Raw genomic sequence first — 17,330 nt, forward strand, 5'->3', positions numbered from 1 at the left:
TTGATGAGGTTATTGAACCATCACTTCAACCAGTGTGTAGCAGGGCGCAGGAAATTGTTCCTGTGGCGCCTACACCAATTGAAGTGAAAGCTGATGATGGTGATCATCGAGCATCGGATCAAGTTACTACAAGCCTCGTAGGTTGACAAGGTCGCGTACTACTGCAGAGTGGTACGGTAACCCTGTCTTGGAGGTCATGTTGTTGAGCAACAGTGAACCTACGAGTTATGGAGAAAGCAACGGTGGGCCCGGATTCCGACAAATGGCTGGAAGCCATGAAATCCGAGAGAGGATCCATGTATGAAAACAAAGTGTAGACTTTGGAAGAACTACTTGATGGTCAGAGGACTATTGAGTAAAGATGGATCTTTAAAAGGAAGACAGACGATGATGGTGATAAGTCGCTATTAAGAAAAGCTCAACTTGTCGCAAAGATGTTTCCGACAAGATCAAACAGTTGACTATGATGAGACTTTCTCACTCGTAGCGATGCTAAAAGTCTGTTAGAATTATGTTAGTAGTTGATGCATTATTTATGAAATATTGCACATAGGATGTCAAAACATTGTTTCCTCGTCGGTTTCCTTGAGCAAACATTGTATGTGATACAACCAGGAGGTTTTGTCGATCCTAAAGATACTAGCAAGTATGCAAGCTCCAGCGATCCTTCAATGGACTGGTGCAAGCATCTCGGAGTTGGAATATACACTTTGATGAGATGATCAAAGATTTTGGGTTTGTACAAGGTTTATGAGAAACTTGTATTTCCAAACAAGTGAGTGGGACCACTATAGAATTTCTGATAAGTATATGTGGTTGACATATTGTGGATTAGAAGTAATGTAGAATTTCTGTAAAGCATACAAGGTTGTTAGAAAGGAGTTTTCAAAGGAATACCTGGATTGCGCTACTTGAACGTTGAGCATCAAAGATCTATGGAGATAGATCGAAAGCGCTTGATAGAAGTTTCAACAAGATGCATGCCTTAACAAGTTTTTGAAGGAGTTCAAAATAGATCAGCAAAGAAGGAGTTCTTGGTTGCGTTGTAAGGTGTGAATTTGAGTAATACTCAACACCCGACCCCGGCAGAATAAAGAGAATAGACGAAGGTCGTCTTCTATGCCTTGGCCATAGAATCTGAAGTATGCCATGCTGGGTACCGCACCTGATGTGTGCCTTGACTCAAAGTCTGTTGAGAGGTACAGAGAGTGATCCATGATTGAATCACTAGCAGCGGTCAAAATTTATCCTTAGTAACTGATGGACTAAGGAATTTTCTCGATTATGGAGGTGGTTAAAGAGTTCGTCGTAAAGTGTTACGTCGATGCAAGCTTTGACACTAATCCGAATAACTATGAGTAGTGAAACGGATTCGTATAGTAGAGTAGATATTTGGAGTATTTCCGAATAGCACATAGTAGCAGCATCTATAAGATGACATAAAGATTTGTAAAGAACACACGGATCTGAAAGTTTCAGAACCGTTGACTAAAACCTCTCTCACGAGCAAGACGTGATCATACCCCATAACTATATGGGTGTTGGATTCGTTGGAATCACATGGTAATGTGAACTAGATTATTGACTCTAGTGCAAGTGGGAGACTGTTGGAAATATGCCCTAGAGGCAATAATAAATTAGTTATTATTATATTTCTTTGTTCATGATAATCATTTATTATCCATGCTATAATTGTATTGATTGGAAACACAGTGCATGTGTGGATACATAGGCAAAACACTGTCCCTAGTAAGCCTCTAGTTGACTAGCTCGTTGATCAAAGATGGTCAAGGTTTCCTGACCATAGGCAAGTGTTGTCACTTGATAACAGGATCACATCATTAGGAGAATCATGTGACGGACTAGACCCAAACTAATAGACGTAGCATGTTGATCGTGTCATTTTGTTGATACTGTTTTCTGCGTGTCAAGTATTTGTTCCTATGACCATGAGATCATATAACTCACTGACACCGGAGGAATGCTTTGTGTGTATCAAATGTCGCAACGTAACTGGGTGACTATAAAGATGCTATACATGTATGTCTGAAGGTGTTCGTTGAGTTAGTATGGATCAAGACTGGGATTTGTCACTCCGTATGACAGAGAGGTATCTCGGGGCCCACTCGGTAATACCACATCACACACAAGCCTTGCAAGCAATGTGACTTAGTGTAAGTTGCGGGATCTTGTATTACGGAACGAGTAAAGAGACTTGCCGGTAAACGAGATTGAAATAGGTATGCGGATACTGACGATCGAATCTCGGGCAAGTAACATACCGAAGGACAAAGGGAATGACATACGGGATTATATGAATCCTTGGCACTAAGGTTCAAAGGATAAGATCTTCGTAGAATATGTAGGATCCAGTATGGGCATCCAGGTCCCGCTATTGGATATTTGACCGAGGAGTCTCTCAGGTCATGTCTACGTAGTTCTCGAACCCGCAGGGTCTGCACACTTATGGTTCGACGTTGTTTTATGCGTATTTGAGTTATATGGTTGGTTACCGAATGTTGTTCGGAGTCCCGGATGAGATCACAGACATCACGAGGGTTTCCGGAATGGTCCGGAAACGAAGATTGATATATAGGATGACCTCATTTGGTTACCGGAAGGTTTTCGTGCATTACCGGAAAAGTTTCGGGCTCATCGGTAGTGTACTAGGAGTGCCGGGAGGGGTGCCGGGGACCATCAGGAGGGGTGTCACGTCCCAAGGGGTCTCATGGGCTATGGGAAGAGATAAACCAGCCCCTAGTGGGCTGGAACAAGTTCCCACTAAGGCCCATAAGGTTTGAGAAGGAAAAAACACAAGGTGGAAAGAGTTTCCAAGTGGGAAGGTGGAATCCTACTCCAAGTAGGATTGGAGTAGGACTCCTCCACCTCCAATTTCGGTCAAACCTTTAGGTTTTGAGGCTGCCTCCTCCCCTCCCTCCCTCCTATATATAGTGGGGTTTTAGGGCTGATTTGAGACAACTTTTGCCATGGCAGCCCGACCACATGCCTCCACGGTTTTACCTCTAGATCGCGTTTCTGCGAAGCTCGGGCGGAGCCCTGCTGAGATTAGATCACCACGAACCTCCGGAGCACCGTCATGCTGCCGAAGAACTCATCTACCTCTCCGTCTCTCTTGCTGGATCAAGAAGGCCGAGATCATCGTCGAGCTGTATGTGTGCTGAACGCGGAGGTGCCGTCCATTCGGCACTAGATCGGAGCGGATCGTGGGACGGATCGCGGGACGGTTCGTGGGACGGTTCGCGGGGTGAATCGAGGGACGTGAGGACGTTCCACTACATCAACCGCGTTTCTTAACGCTTCTGTTGTGCGATCTACAAGGGTACGTAGATCGGAAATCCCCTCTCGTAGATGGACATCACCATGATAGATCTTCGTGCGCGTAGGAAAATTTTGTTTCCCATGCGACGTTCCCCAAAAAAAATACCAAAGGAAAGAAAAAAAGAGGGGGGTGGGAAGGAAGGAGTGGACTCCTTCCCCCAAACCGAATTGGGGTGGGAGTCCACCTCCTCCCTATCGACCGGCGCCCTTGGGGCTCCCTTGAGCCCCAAGGCTAGACCCTCCCCTCCTCCTATATATGTTGGTGGTTTTAGGGCTTTTGAGACACAACTTTCCCACGTGCAACTCAAACCTATACCACACAGTTCTTCCTCTAGATCGGATTTATGTGGAGCTCGAGCGGAGCCGTGCAGGAGTAGATCATCACCACCACCGGCGCGCCGTCACGCTGCCGGAGAACTCATCTACTTATCCTTCTCTCTTGCTGGATCAAGAAGGCCGAGATCGTCATCGAGATGTACGTGTGCTGAACGCGGAGGTGTCGTCCGTTCGGCGCTAGATCAGAACGGATTGTGGGACGGATTGTGGGACGACGGTGATTTTAATCACGAAGCTGTACCACTACATCAACCGCGTTTCTTAACGCTTCCCGCTTAGCGATCTACAAGGGTATGTGGATCCAATCTCTCTCTCGTAGATGAACATCACCATGATAGGTATTCGTGTGCGTAGGAATTTTTTTGTTTCCCATGCAACATTTCCCAACATGTAGATCGCTAAGCAGGAAGCGTTAAGAAACACGGTTGATGTAGTCAAACGTCTTCGCGATCCAAATCGCAAGTTGTCCCGTGATACAATCACGATCTAACGCCGAATGGACGGCACCTCCGCATTGAGCACACGTGCGGCTCAATGACGATCTACGTCTTCTTGATCCAGCAAGAGAGACAAAGAGGTAGCTGAATTCTCTGGCAGCACAATGGCGCGACAGCGATGATGGTGGAGTTACTCCTGCACGGCTTCACTGTGCCGTACCGAAATAACCTACGGGGTGTCACGAAGTGGCGGAGGGAGAGAGGGTTGTGTCGTGGCTTGAGGTGCAAAAGACACTCTACCCTCCACTATATATAGGAGGGAGGGAGGGGTGGTGCCCTAGGGAAAGTCCCTATGGTTCCGCTGGCGCAAGGAGGAGGGAGGAGTCCTCCTCCACATCGGTTTGGTGAAGGAGTAGTCCTCCTCCTAGTCGGTTTGGCCCACCTCCTCTCTCTTTCTCTCTTCGACCAAAGTAGGCCCACTTGGGCTGGCTGACCAACCCACCAGGGGTTGGTGTGCCACCCTTGGGTCTACTTGGTCCCTCTTCGGGTGGGTGGCCCCTCCCGATGGAACCCCGGAACCCATCTGTCACTCCCGGTACTTTACAGGTAATGCTCAAAATCCTTCCAAAAGCCAAATGCAACCTTCCTATATATCATTATTTGTCTCTGCACCATTCGGGAACTCTTCGTGACGTCCGAGATCTCATCCGGGACTCCGAACAACATTCGGTTACCAACATCCATAACTCAACTATATGGAAACGTCACCGAACCTTAAGTGTGCAGGACCTGCGGGTTCGAGAACTATGTAGACATGACCAAGACACTCTCCGACAAGGTTTTAAATTGCCGGCTATTGGATTTAGCGCCTGGCTTTTCCGTTGAGCTATTTGGGGCTATAGCTGGGCTATTTGAGGCTATAGCGGGTTATAGCGGCAAGATTGTGAAGGAAAGAAAAATAGCTGGACATTGCAGAAACAACAATAGCGGCAGCTATAGCTGATAATAGCCAGCAATTTAAAACCATGCTCTCCGGTCAATATCCAATAGCAGGACCTGGATGTCCATATTGGATCCTACATATTCTATGAAAATCTTAATGGGTTGAACCTCTATGTCAAGGATTTAGTTAATCTCGTATAACATTCCCTTTCTCCTTCGGTATGTTACTTTCCCGAGATTCGATCGTCGGTATCTCTATACCTATTTGAATCTCGTTACTGGCAAGTCTCTTTACTCATTCTGTAATACAAAATCTTGTGGCTAACTCTTTAGTCACATTGCTTGCAAGGCTTGTTGTGACATTGTATTACCGAGTGGGCCCCAAGATACCTTTTTGTCATACAGAGTGACAAATCCCAGTTTTGATCCATACTAACTCAAAGAACACCTTCAAACATACCTGTAGAGCACCTTTATAGTCACCCAGTTACGTTGCGACGTTTGATACACACAAGGTATTCTTCCGGTGTCAGTGAGTTACCTGATGTCATGATCATAGGAACATATACTTGACATGCAGAAAAACAGTAGCAATAAAATGACACGATCACATGCTATGTTCATAGTTTGGGTCTTGTCCATCACATCATTCTCCTAATGATGTGATCCCATTATCAAGTGACAACACTTGTCTATGGCTAGAAAACCTTAACCATCTTTGATTAACGGGCTAGTCAACTAGAGGATTACTAGGGACAGTGTGTTGTCTATTCATCCACACATGTATATGAGTTTCCATTCAATACAATTCTAGCATGGATAATAAATGATTATCTTGAACAAGGAAATATAATAATAACTATTTTATTATTGCCTCTAGGGCATATTTCCAACAGGCGGGCGTGCTCCCACTGTGCCGCCTTGTCTAGTCGCAGTCGGCGATGGTGAGTGGTACGACCACCACCACTCTAGCCACGCGCGGTTAGCTCAGTGATACCTGAGCCAATGTAGCCATGCCTTTGATGATAATGCCCCTCATGCGGTTGTGAGGGCGATGTGACTAGAGCTGACCCGTCGGCTAGCGGGACGGAGTCGAACCGGATGGAGAGCGGCCTTGCCCCGAGCCGGCTCGGTTGCGCAACTGGCCAGGGGAACCGTCCCTTTGTGGGAAGAAGGTTGTCTTGTGTTGTTTTTTCGAAGGTGGATGGGAGGAATGCTTGTTTTTAGCCTACCTGGGGGTTATCCCCCCATTAGGAACATGGTGGGGTTATGACTCGTAAGTAGGTGTTCAGGATCACTTCTTGATCATTAATAGTTCACGTGTGTTATGCGTAGATCACTCTTATTAATCTTTTACTCATAAGTTAGACACTCAAATAAATGCTTAGTGCCCGCTGCACCCTCACCACTCAACCATAACTGACTCATTAAGCTTTGCTAGTCTTGATACCTTTGGAAATGAGATTGACGAGTCCCTATGGCTCACAGATTGCTACAACAACAATTTCAGGTATAGGTAATGTGATGCTTTGACGTGAGAGCGATGCGTATTGGATTTGGAGTTCTTCTTCTTCTTTATCGATCATATGATGGGTTCTAGGCTGGCATCCTGGGATTAGCAAGGATGGATGTCGCTTTTACTGTTTGATATCATCGATATCCGGACCCTGCTATTCTATATGGTGATTGAATGTACTATTGTATTGAGATGATCATGATGTAGCTTGTGGCAAATGTAAGCCAATTCCATATACTCATTTATTCTTTACATGTACTTGTAACGATATGCATTCTTGCGAAACGACGAGATGCGCCTATCCTTGTCGAGGCCCTCGAGCCAAAAAGAAGTGCACGACTACTGTGAGAATGCTTGCACTTGCCACCACGACAGATGATGTTGGTGAAATGGTCAGGATGGGGGAGAGCACATGCCTAAAGACTACTGTCAAGTTTACCCATGCAATGGTCGAGGTGTTTGGATCAGAGCATCTGAGAGAACCAAATGTGCAGGACACTAAGAAGGTGTTGGCTAATGGAGAGGCCTGAGAGTTTCGAGAAATGCTCGGATCAATTGATTGCATGCATTGCGAGTGGAAGAAATGCCACAAAGGTTTGCGAAGAATGTATCAAGGTTATACCAAAGATGCCATCATCATACTAGAAGCGGTGGCATCACATGACTTATGGATTTGGAATTCTTTCTTCGGAATGTCGGGTTCTCACAATGACATCAACGTGCTTCAACGATCTCCGGTGTTCGGGAGGCTTTGCAACGGAGAATCACCTCCGTGCAACCACACCATCAACGGCAGGCGATATTATAACATGGGATGCTATCTTGTCGATGGCATATATCCTTAGTGAGCCGCATTTGTGAATACCATATCCGAACCAGATGGCACAATATAAAAGCACTTCGCAACAATGTAGGAAGCAATTAGAAAGGATGTGGAGAGGGCATTCAGAGTGATGCGAGTGCGTTAAAGAATTGTCCGTGGGGTTGCACTCGTGTGGGAATCATAAACTTTGTGGCAGCTGATGACATGTTGTGTTGTTTTGCACAATATGTTTGTTGAGGATGAGGGTGATGGTGTAACCTAAACCTATGATTTTGAAGCATGTGGCGAACAAGTTGAAATCCCGGAAGATCAAGATGGAGCTCAACTTATGAACTTTCTGCACATGCATTAGAATCTCTCAGATCATGAGGTGCACACACAACTATTAAATGATCTGATGGAGCATATGTGGACCCACAATGAAACCAAAAAGCAAATGATTGATTATGCACTTTAAATAAATTTATGTAAACACTATTTATGTTCGATACCAACATTCGTTATTTACTTTTGACAATGGTATGTTTCCGTGGTCGACGTACATGGCTTTGCATGAATTTGAGTGTCTGGATATGAGATATGTAAATGTGTGGAGCGGTTTATGAGGTGTCGTCTCGATGCGTCTACGGACGTATAGGTGGACGTATTTGCTTAGTCCGGTTGTAGATGCTCTAATGTCTTGCCATCAAAATTTAATTTTTTGTTTAGAAATGAATTTGCCACCTTTTTAATACAGTAAAGAAACAAACGCTCATATATACGTGCATGCACTCATCTCTATAAACGCACACAAGCAACTCTTATTTCTATGAGTACCTACGAAAGACTGAGCCGGTATATCATCTTGATATTTACAAAGTCATCGTAGACGCCTCACCGTTGATGAAAACGTCTCCTTCCATTAAATACACATCACAGAAAATTCTGAAATAAATCCAAAAATAAAGCGAACACCAGGACATAAACCTTGATGAGTTGAGGATTGTACTGTTCATCTAACCATTTAAGACATTGTTAGTTCACAATTTGCCACCTACTTGACCATTATAAAATAAATAATCTAAAGTTAATGTTGTTTAGTCAAATTAATTTACAGGGAATCATAACCATGTCCCGAGCTCACAATGCGATCCTCAAATCAATCATTTTATTCTATCATGAGCAATTGTATCTTGATTTATAAGATTACATTTATGCTAGTTTTTTAATTCTAAAAAGATTTAGCCGAAAAAAAAAGTGGTAGGAACATAATTCCACCACGTCGTATTTCCAAGCCGCATATGACGCAAGCCACACCATGCCGCAGAAAAAGATCACATCCGCCGCGTCGGTTATATTAAGAGAAGAAAGCAGTAGTACGCCGGCGGAACACACCGGTTCCGCCGTAACGTACTACACAACCCTCTCACCTCTCATGTCTGTCATGAAGCTCATCTGCTTCTTCCTGCTCGGAGCTGTAGGAGCACTTGAGCTCGTATCCAGCGTGGACGACCAGTTTGTGTACTCCGGTTTCGCCGGCGCCGGCCTCACGTTGGACGGCTCGGCTACGGTCACGCCAAGCGGCCTCCTCGAGCTCACCAACGGCACGCTCCAGTTGAAAGGGCACGCCTTCCACCCGGCTCCGCTCCGCTTCCGTGAGCTACCCAACGGCACGGTGCGGTCCTTCTCCGCTTCATTCGTGTTCGGCATCCTCTCCGCCTACCCCGACATGAGCGCGCACGGCATCGTCTTCGTCGTCGCCCCCACCACGGATTTCTCGACCGCGCTGGCGAGCCAGTACCTGGGCCTGGTCAACGTCCAGAACAACGGCCACGAGAGCAACCGCATCTTCGCCGTCGAGCTCGACACCTTGCAGCAGGACGAGTTCCGTGACATCAACGACAACCATGTGGGCGTCGACATCAACGGCCTCATCTCGCTGCAATCCAGCAACGCCGGCTACTACGTCACCGGCGGCGAGAAAAAGGAGCGCTTCGAGAACTTGACGCTCATAAGCCACCAGGCGATGCAAGTGTGGATCGAGTACGACGCGGGGAGTAATCGGATCAACGTGACCTTGGCTCCGCTCGGCGTGGCCAAACCTGCCAAGCCGCTGATGTCGGTCACCTACAACTTATCTTCGGTAATCGCGAGCACCGCATACGTGGGGTTCTCGTCGGCGACGGGCTCATTCGACTCGCGACACTACGTGCTTGGCTGGAGTTTCCGCATGAGCAGCACTAGTGCTCCGGCCATGGACATGGCCAAGCTGCCGACGTTGCCCCGTGAGATCCCCAAGGCTCGGTCCAAGGTCCTACAGGTCGTCCTCCCAATTACTTCTGCAGCAGTCGTACTCGCTCTGGGCACCGTCATCGTTCTCCTGTTGCGTAGGCGACGAAGGTACACCGAGCTACGGGAAGATTGGGAGATCGAGTTCGGGCCGCACAGGTTTCCGTTCAAGGATCTGCACCGCGCCACCCAGGGATTTAACAGCAAGAACCTACTCGGCGTAGGGGGTTTCGGCCGAGTTTACAGAGGTGTTCTTCCAGATTGTAACATGGACATCGCAGTGAAGAGGGTGTCGCATGACTCCAAACAGGGCGTCAAGGAATTCATCGCAGAGGTTGTCAGCCTAGGACGCCTGCAACACCGCAACCTCGTGCGATTGCTCGGCTATTGCCGGCGCAAGGGGGAGCTCCTTCTGGTGTACGAGTACATGCCCAAGGGAAGCCTTGACAAGCACCTATATCTATATGGTCACCAGGACGACGACAAGCCAACTTTGAACTGGGCTCAGAGGTTTCACATCATCCAAGGGATTGCATCTGGCTTGCTCTACCTCCACGAGGAGTGGGAGAAGGTGGTGGTCCACCGCGACATCAAGGCAAGCAACGTGCTCCTGGACGACAAGATGAACGGGCGGTTGGGTGACTTTGGCCTGGCGAGGCTGTACGACCATGGCACCGACCCGCAAAGCACGCATGTGGTTGGCACCATAGGGTACATAGCTCCGGAGCTGGGGCGCACGAGCAAGGCAAGCCCCCTCACCGACGTGTTTGCCTTTGGGACCTTCCTTCTCGAGGTGACCTGCGGGCGAAGGCCCATCTTCCAAGACGCGCGTGGCAACCAGGTTATGCTGGTGGACTGGGTACTTGACCACTGGCGTAGAGACTCGCTCGCCCATGCAGTTGACACCAAGCTCCGAGGTGACTATAACGTTGACGAGGCATGCCTCGTGCTCCAGTTAGGCCTGTCATGCTCGCACCCGTTCGTCAACGCAAGACCCAACATGAGGCAAGTAATGCAATACCTCAGCAATGAGGTGCCACTGCCGCAGCTCAGGTCCACCAAAATGAGCTTTCAGACGCTTGCAATGATGCAGAACGATGGTTTTGACTCGTACATTCAGTCATCATATTCGTCTTCCAGGGCAAGCTTTTCCACGACTTCTGTCATCTCGTGAGGAAGATAACACGTATCCTCTGTCTTCCAACAGTTTGGAGAAATTTTGAGTTTGCATTCGAGTTGCATTCACGGCCCTCACAAAATTTAGATAGCCAAGGGAGCGTGCATCGTCTTGTATGTGTCGTCTGGACAAATACAAGCTGCGAAAATAAAGGATTGGCACAACCTCTTTTATTAAGGGGGTTAGAACATCTACAGCCGCATGCACCTAATTCGGTCTCTCAAATGTTAAATGACATGCCCGGTCAGTGATAAGCATGTCCGTTTTTATTTTATTTTTTCTCTTCAAAACAATTGAGTCCCTCATTTTCCGTCTAAAATTGATCACATTTCATCAAACACGTTCTATGCATATACTCTACATCAAAGAGTCGTCGACACTACAGAGAATCGTCGGCACTGCGATGGACGCGAGCGCAGGCGAGCCGATGGCCAGTAGCCCAGCTCGCACGCATGCATATGCATGCGGCTGCGGCTGCTGCGCACACGGTGGCCAGCATGCATGCACGCGGCTCTGGCAGCCACAACGCGGCTGCGACGGCCGGCCAGCGCGTCCCCGATGGCACGTGGGTCTGCGTCAACCGGCTTGCACACCTGCTGCCTCGCGGCGCGCCCAGTGCGCACACGACGCCACACGCGGCTGCGGCACCGTTTTGTTAGAGCATCTCGTATAAAAATATGGGCAGTTCGCCCCGCATGCGGGCCGCACGATCCACCAACCCCCGCACGTAGTTGGATTTTTATGTAACATTTTTTTCCCGATGCAGCAAAAATTCGACGCGACGCAGCAATTTTTTCAACGGTTGCAACAAAAAACAAAATTTATATTAAAAAAATCTACGCGATCGTAGCAAAAGACTAAGTTGATGGTGCGTGGTAGCAAAAGTCAAACGCCGATTGTAACAAATATCTACGTGAACGTGCATGCAATTTTTTTAGTGAACGATTGCAGCAAAAAATGATGCCGGTTGTAACAAAAATTAACACGGTTCTAGCAAAAGTAAAAAACATCCACTGTAACGAAAAACCCGATGAACTGGAGTTGCAACCAAACGTATATGCAGCTTTTTTACTGAACAAATGTAGCAAATAAAAACGCTTGTAGCAAATATGACGCTCGCTGCAACATTTTAGACAGAAGAATGTTGCATGTCCAGTCAGCGCTCAGCGCGGGTCGTGTGCGGCCGGCCAAACGGTTCGACCGGTGCACCGGCCAGAAACGTTTCCCTAAAAATATCGCATCCAATAAAAAATTTAAGGCGTCACTGTAGCATTTTTAAAGAGCGGGGACCGAAGTATCTATAATAGACGCGCGGTAGTGGGACGCCCAATCCAACGACCCCACCGGCAGCAGCACGGAGTTTGCTGCGCGCGCAAGCCGACGCACCAAATATGCTGCGTGCGATAGCGCTTTTCAGCGCACGCCCAAAAGCTTTTAGCGTGCACTGTTTTATATCGTCTGTTGGAGCTGTCTTGCGCCCAAAAAACGAATCTTTTAACGCACTGATCACTTTTTAGGCGCTTGTTGGAGATGCTCTTAGACTATTACTTGGTTGTCAAGTTATCTAGTTCTAATCGTTTTGTAATAGGTTTAGTCGGTTTGTAATTCCTTATATAAACTCATGTATGCGGCTATAATACAATCAATAAACATAGTTCTATTCAATCTTACATGGTATCGGATATTCGGTCCTAGGATATGGCTCCAACATTAACACCTTTGCCGTCGTCGTCGTCCGGCTACTTCAAGTGTCGGGCTGTTATCATTGCCAAAGCCGCCACGGTTGCCTCTCCTTCTAACCTTGCTCTACCAGCACCTATGCCTCCCACAATTTCCTTCACCGATACAGTCTCTGATGTTAGCCCCTGTATAACGATGACACTCGATCTCAATTCCCACTACCACTACCATTGGCGTCACCTCTTGGAAGTTCACCTTGGACGTTGTAATCTTTGTTCCCACGTTGACGCCACCGTCGTGCCCTAGCCTCATGATTCCAAATGAGTCAAGGATGATCTCGCCATCATCCAATGGATCTACATGCGCGTCTCCATAGATATTTTTAATCTTGTCTTCCGTGATGTCGTCACCGCCGTCGGTCTCTGGATGGCCCTCTGTCAGCTGTTCCAGGACAACGTTGATGCTCGCACCAACCTCCTCCACATCGAGCTTAGGAATGCGGTGCAAGGCGATACTTCTCTCGGCGTCTATTGCTAACGCCTCAAGTCCATCTCCAATGAACTTCATGAACTCGGTGATCCAGTTGTCGACCACCAGCTCATCAACATCCTGCTCATTGGGCTTAACAAACAATTTAGCAAGCAGGCCTCCTTCATCCCCATGATGCGCCCTCCTCCATCCTTTGGTGAGGTGCGTTCTATACTCCAGTGGGCCGACCGTGCCCAATCCAACAAGGACGCTCGCCCTCAGCTCTTCGCCGATGTTCCCCGCGCTCCGTCACTAGCGGCGCCTCCTTCCCTGACAGCGCCCACTTCGCGAGCGGGTTGACGTCCCAGCTCTAACTATCGCGACAAGAACCCTATCTACAGGCCGACTACGACGCGCTCGACGCCTAATCCTCCACCTCCACCGGCTCCAAGTGCTCCTCCTGCGGCTCCAAGTGCTCCACTAGCGGCTCCGACTTGGTGTCCTCCACAAGATCCCTAGACAGGGCTAGTCCAGGCTTGGCCCATGCCCTGGTCTGCTCCGGCTCCCCTCGGTGCTCCCCCTGCGTATATCGATGCTTGGTAGCCCGGTGTTCTTCCCCATACTGGTGCTCCTGGGCTACTCGTGCCCCGTCAGCCGACCCACGGCTACCATGCTGCTCCAACATACGCTTCATGTGGCGCTCCCTCCTACGTTGACGGAGGCCACTACTACACGCCATCGCCGGCCCTCTTTCCCTTGCCATCGTATCCGCCGGCTCTGCTACCTACACCGACCTCTCCTGCACCGTTGAGCTAGGACCAAGCCTCCTTCCTCCAGGCCATGAACAATTTTTGCCTCCCAAGGAAACTCAGGTACAGATTGGATTTTCGATTCCGGTGATTGTAGTCACATGTGTGTATCTAGTACTTTTCTTTCCTCTTGTACCCCATCTTCCTTTCAATACATCACTCTTGGTAATCATTCCTCTATTCCAATTTATTGTGTCGGTCAGGCTGAACTTCCCTCTACCACTAAACCACTTCTCTTTCGCGATGTACTTGTTGCTCCGGCTCTCATCAAAAAATTAATTTTTGTTCGCCAATTCACTTATGATAATCTTGCTTCTTTTGAGTTTGACACCTTTGGCTTATATGTGAAGGATTATCACACGAAGGTCGAGTTCATGCGGTTCAATAGCTCCGGTGACTTATACTCTCTCAATGATGTCCTTGTCGCTGCTTCTCCAACATCCATGATGCCATCTGTTGATCTCTGGCATCGGCGTCTAGGACACCCCAACCCTGTTGTTTTAGCATTTGTTCTTAGTGAATTTTCCATTCCTTCTAATAGAGATTCTCACGATTCCTCCTTTTGTGAGTCCTGTCAATGAGGAAAGCATGTGTGTCTTCCTTTTTGTTCGTTTGGTTCTTCTAGCACTTATCCATTTGAATTAATACACTGTGATCTATGGACATCCCCTATTGCAAGTGTCTCTGGTTTTAAATACTATCTTGTCATACTAGATGATTTTACACACTTTGTATGGACCTTTCCTTTACGCAACAAATCTCATGTTCCCATCGTGTTCCTCAATTTTCACTCGTATGTTTTTGTTCACTTATTTCTCCCTATTCGTTTCATACAATGTGACAATGGTCATGAATTGATAACATTCAAAATCGAACTTTCTTCCTCCAACATGGCATCCTTCTTCGTTCTTCTTGTCCATATACCTCCCCTCAAAACGGCAAAGTTGAACGCTCTTCTCGTACCCTCAATGATATTCTTCGTACTCTTTTTATTCAATCCTCCATGCCATCCAAATACTGGGCAGAAGCTCTCCACACCGCTACCTATCTTCTCAATATCCGCTCTTCCAAAGTCAATCCAACTACCACTCCCTACTTATCTCTTTTTTTGTGTCATCCAAACTACTCCGACATTCGTGTCTTCGATTATCTCTGTTTCCCAAATACCTGTGCTACCTCTTCTCATAAACTTTCCTCTCGCAATCTCCCATGTGTTCTCCTAGGTTTTTCTGATGAACACAAAGGCTATCGATGCCTTGACTTGCATACGGACGGGTCCTTGTGTCTCAACACGTTAACTTTGTTGAACACATATTTCCTTTTGTTCAACACAATGATACCCCAACCACACCTCCACCCTCTCCCTGTCGTACTCCTCCCCTTTTCCCATTCTATGCTCCTCTCACGGCATCCCAACATAACGATAATCCTTCTCCAACAGCCCACCCGCCCGCCAACAATCCTCCCAATATCCAGCCATGAGACGAAAACAACCACACTCCTACCACGCCCACACCATCGCCCTCTCCTCCAACTCCCAATCCACCGACACCCCCTCCCTTGTCCGCATCCTCCGCCGCGTCAGACACTTGTCCATCTCCTCCCCAACTCCGAATTCACGCTATTTCCACTCTCCCAGCTACAAATGATCATTTGGGCGCACTCGCTCCAAATCTGGTTTCCGCCAACCCAGCGATCTCCTCAATCTTCATGCCACCCTGACCCTTCCTCAAGTTCTCAAATCCTACAAAACCGCTCTTCTCGATCCCAATTGGGCGGCTGCTCTGCAAGAAGAATATATTGCTCTAACTGAGAATAATACATGGCAGCTCGTTCCTCGCCCTTCCAACACCAACATTGTCTCTCGTAAATGGGTTTCTCGCCAGAAGTTTCACTCTGATGGTACTCTTTCCTGCTATAAAGTGTGTTGGGTCTTTCGTGGTTATTCTCGGCAGCATGGCATTAATTACGACGAAAAATGTTCCCCTCTTGTTAAACACAATACCATTCACACCGTTATCAGCATTGATGTCTCCTCCACATGGCATATTCACCAATTAGATGTCAAAAAAGCCTTTCTTCATGGCTCCCTTCAAGAGACCGTGTATTGTCAACAATCTCTTGGTTCTGAAAATCCTTCTTATCCCAACCACGTGTGTATTCTCCAAAAATCTCTCTACGGTCTCAAACAAGCTCCAAAAGCATGGTTTCAATGTTTCTCTTCCTTTATTCAAACCATAGGATGTATTCCTTCTCTTTCTGACGCCTCTCTCTTTCTCTACCATCACAATTCAGAAATTGCCTACTTACTTCTCTTTGTTGATGATATCATTCTCACTGCTTCTTCTCAAAGTATTTTGGACCATATCATTGCTCATCTTGGCTCCGAGTTCCCTATGACAAATCTTGGTCTTCTTCATCATTTTATGGGAACTGTTGTGCTTCGTAATTCTTCTGGCCTTTTTCTTTCCCAACGACAATACATCCTTGATCTTCTCAATCATGATGGTATGCTTGACTATCAATCTTCTGGCACTCATGTCGACACTAGTTTCAAACTCTCTGCTATTGGCGATCCTTTCTCCGATCCTACTCTTTATCGTAGTCTTACTGGTGCTCTCTAGTATCTTACCATCACTCGTCGTGAGATCTCTTTTGCTGTCCATCAAGCCTCACGCTATATGAATGATCCTCGTATTCCTCACTATAATCACATCAAACGTATTCTTAGGTATTTAAAGGGTACTCCTAACCATGGTCTCCATATCAAAAATTCTTCTCCCACGTCTCTCATCGCGTATTTTGATGCAGACTAGGCTGGTTGTCCCAACACTTGAAGATCCATATCCGGTTTCTACGTTTTTTTGGTAACAATTTGATTTCTTGGTCCTCGAAAAGGGAGGTAACGTTCTCCGGCTCGTCCATTGAAGCTGAGTACCGTGCAGTTGCACACGCTGTTGCCGATACTATTTGGCTTCATCAGTTGCTATCGGAGCTGCATCGACCAATTGACATGCTACCATTGTTTACTGTGATAACATGTGAGCTGTTTACATGTCTGGGAATCCTGTTCAACATCATCGGACTAAACATATTGAGATTGACATCCACTTTGTTCGCGAGAAAGTGGCTCTTGGTCAAGTTCGGGTGCTTCACGTTCCTTCTCCGGCTCAATTCGTTGATATATTTACCAAAGGACCGGCTGCTACACCGTTTCATGATATTCGATTCAGTCTCAATGTTGTCGAGCCTCTCGTTGATACTGTGGGAGGATGTTAGACTATTACTTGGATCTCAAGTTACCTAGTCCTGATCATTTTGTAATAGGTCTAGTAGGTTTGTAACCCCTTATATAAACTCATGTATGCGACTCCAATACAATCAATAAACATAGTTATATTCGGTCTTATAGGCTCCAATCTTTGTAGCTTCGGAGAAAATCCTAGATTCATGGGATTTGATGATGACGATGCTCTAGCATCGTATCACTTCATAGGAGCTTCGTTTGTGGAGCTAGGCATCATCAAGCGGGACT

The 17,330-nt window shown here is 47.1% G+C and overlaps 1 protein-coding gene across 1 annotated transcript; it reads left to right on the forward strand.

Annotated features, from left to right (window-relative positions):
- The first annotated feature begins 8,630 nt into the window (after positions 1 to 8,630).
- On the forward strand, positions 8,631 to 11,092 carry LOC123406066 (L-type lectin-domain containing receptor kinase SIT2-like). Its single transcript, XM_045099561.1, has one exon. It carries the CDS (start codon positions 8,691 to 8,693, stop codon positions 10,833 to 10,835), a length of 2,145 nt encoding a protein of 714 aa, XP_044955496.1. The 5' UTR covers positions 8,631 to 8,690; the 3' UTR covers positions 10,836 to 11,092.
- Positions 11,093 to 17,330: the final 6,238 nt, after the last annotated feature.

Source organism: Hordeum vulgare, chromosome 6H, assembly GCF_904849725.1.
Source record: "Hordeum vulgare subsp. vulgare chromosome 6H, MorexV3_pseudomolecules_assembly, whole genome shotgun sequence".
NCBI classification, from domain to species: domain Eukaryota; kingdom Viridiplantae; phylum Streptophyta; class Magnoliopsida; order Poales; family Poaceae; genus Hordeum; species Hordeum vulgare.

What these genes read in the sequence shown, in the direction of transcription:
- LOC123406066 (XM_045099561.1), top strand. Translation starts at nt 8,691, where the DNA reads ATGCCGCAGAAAAAGATCACATCCGCCGCGTCGGTTATATTAAGAGAA.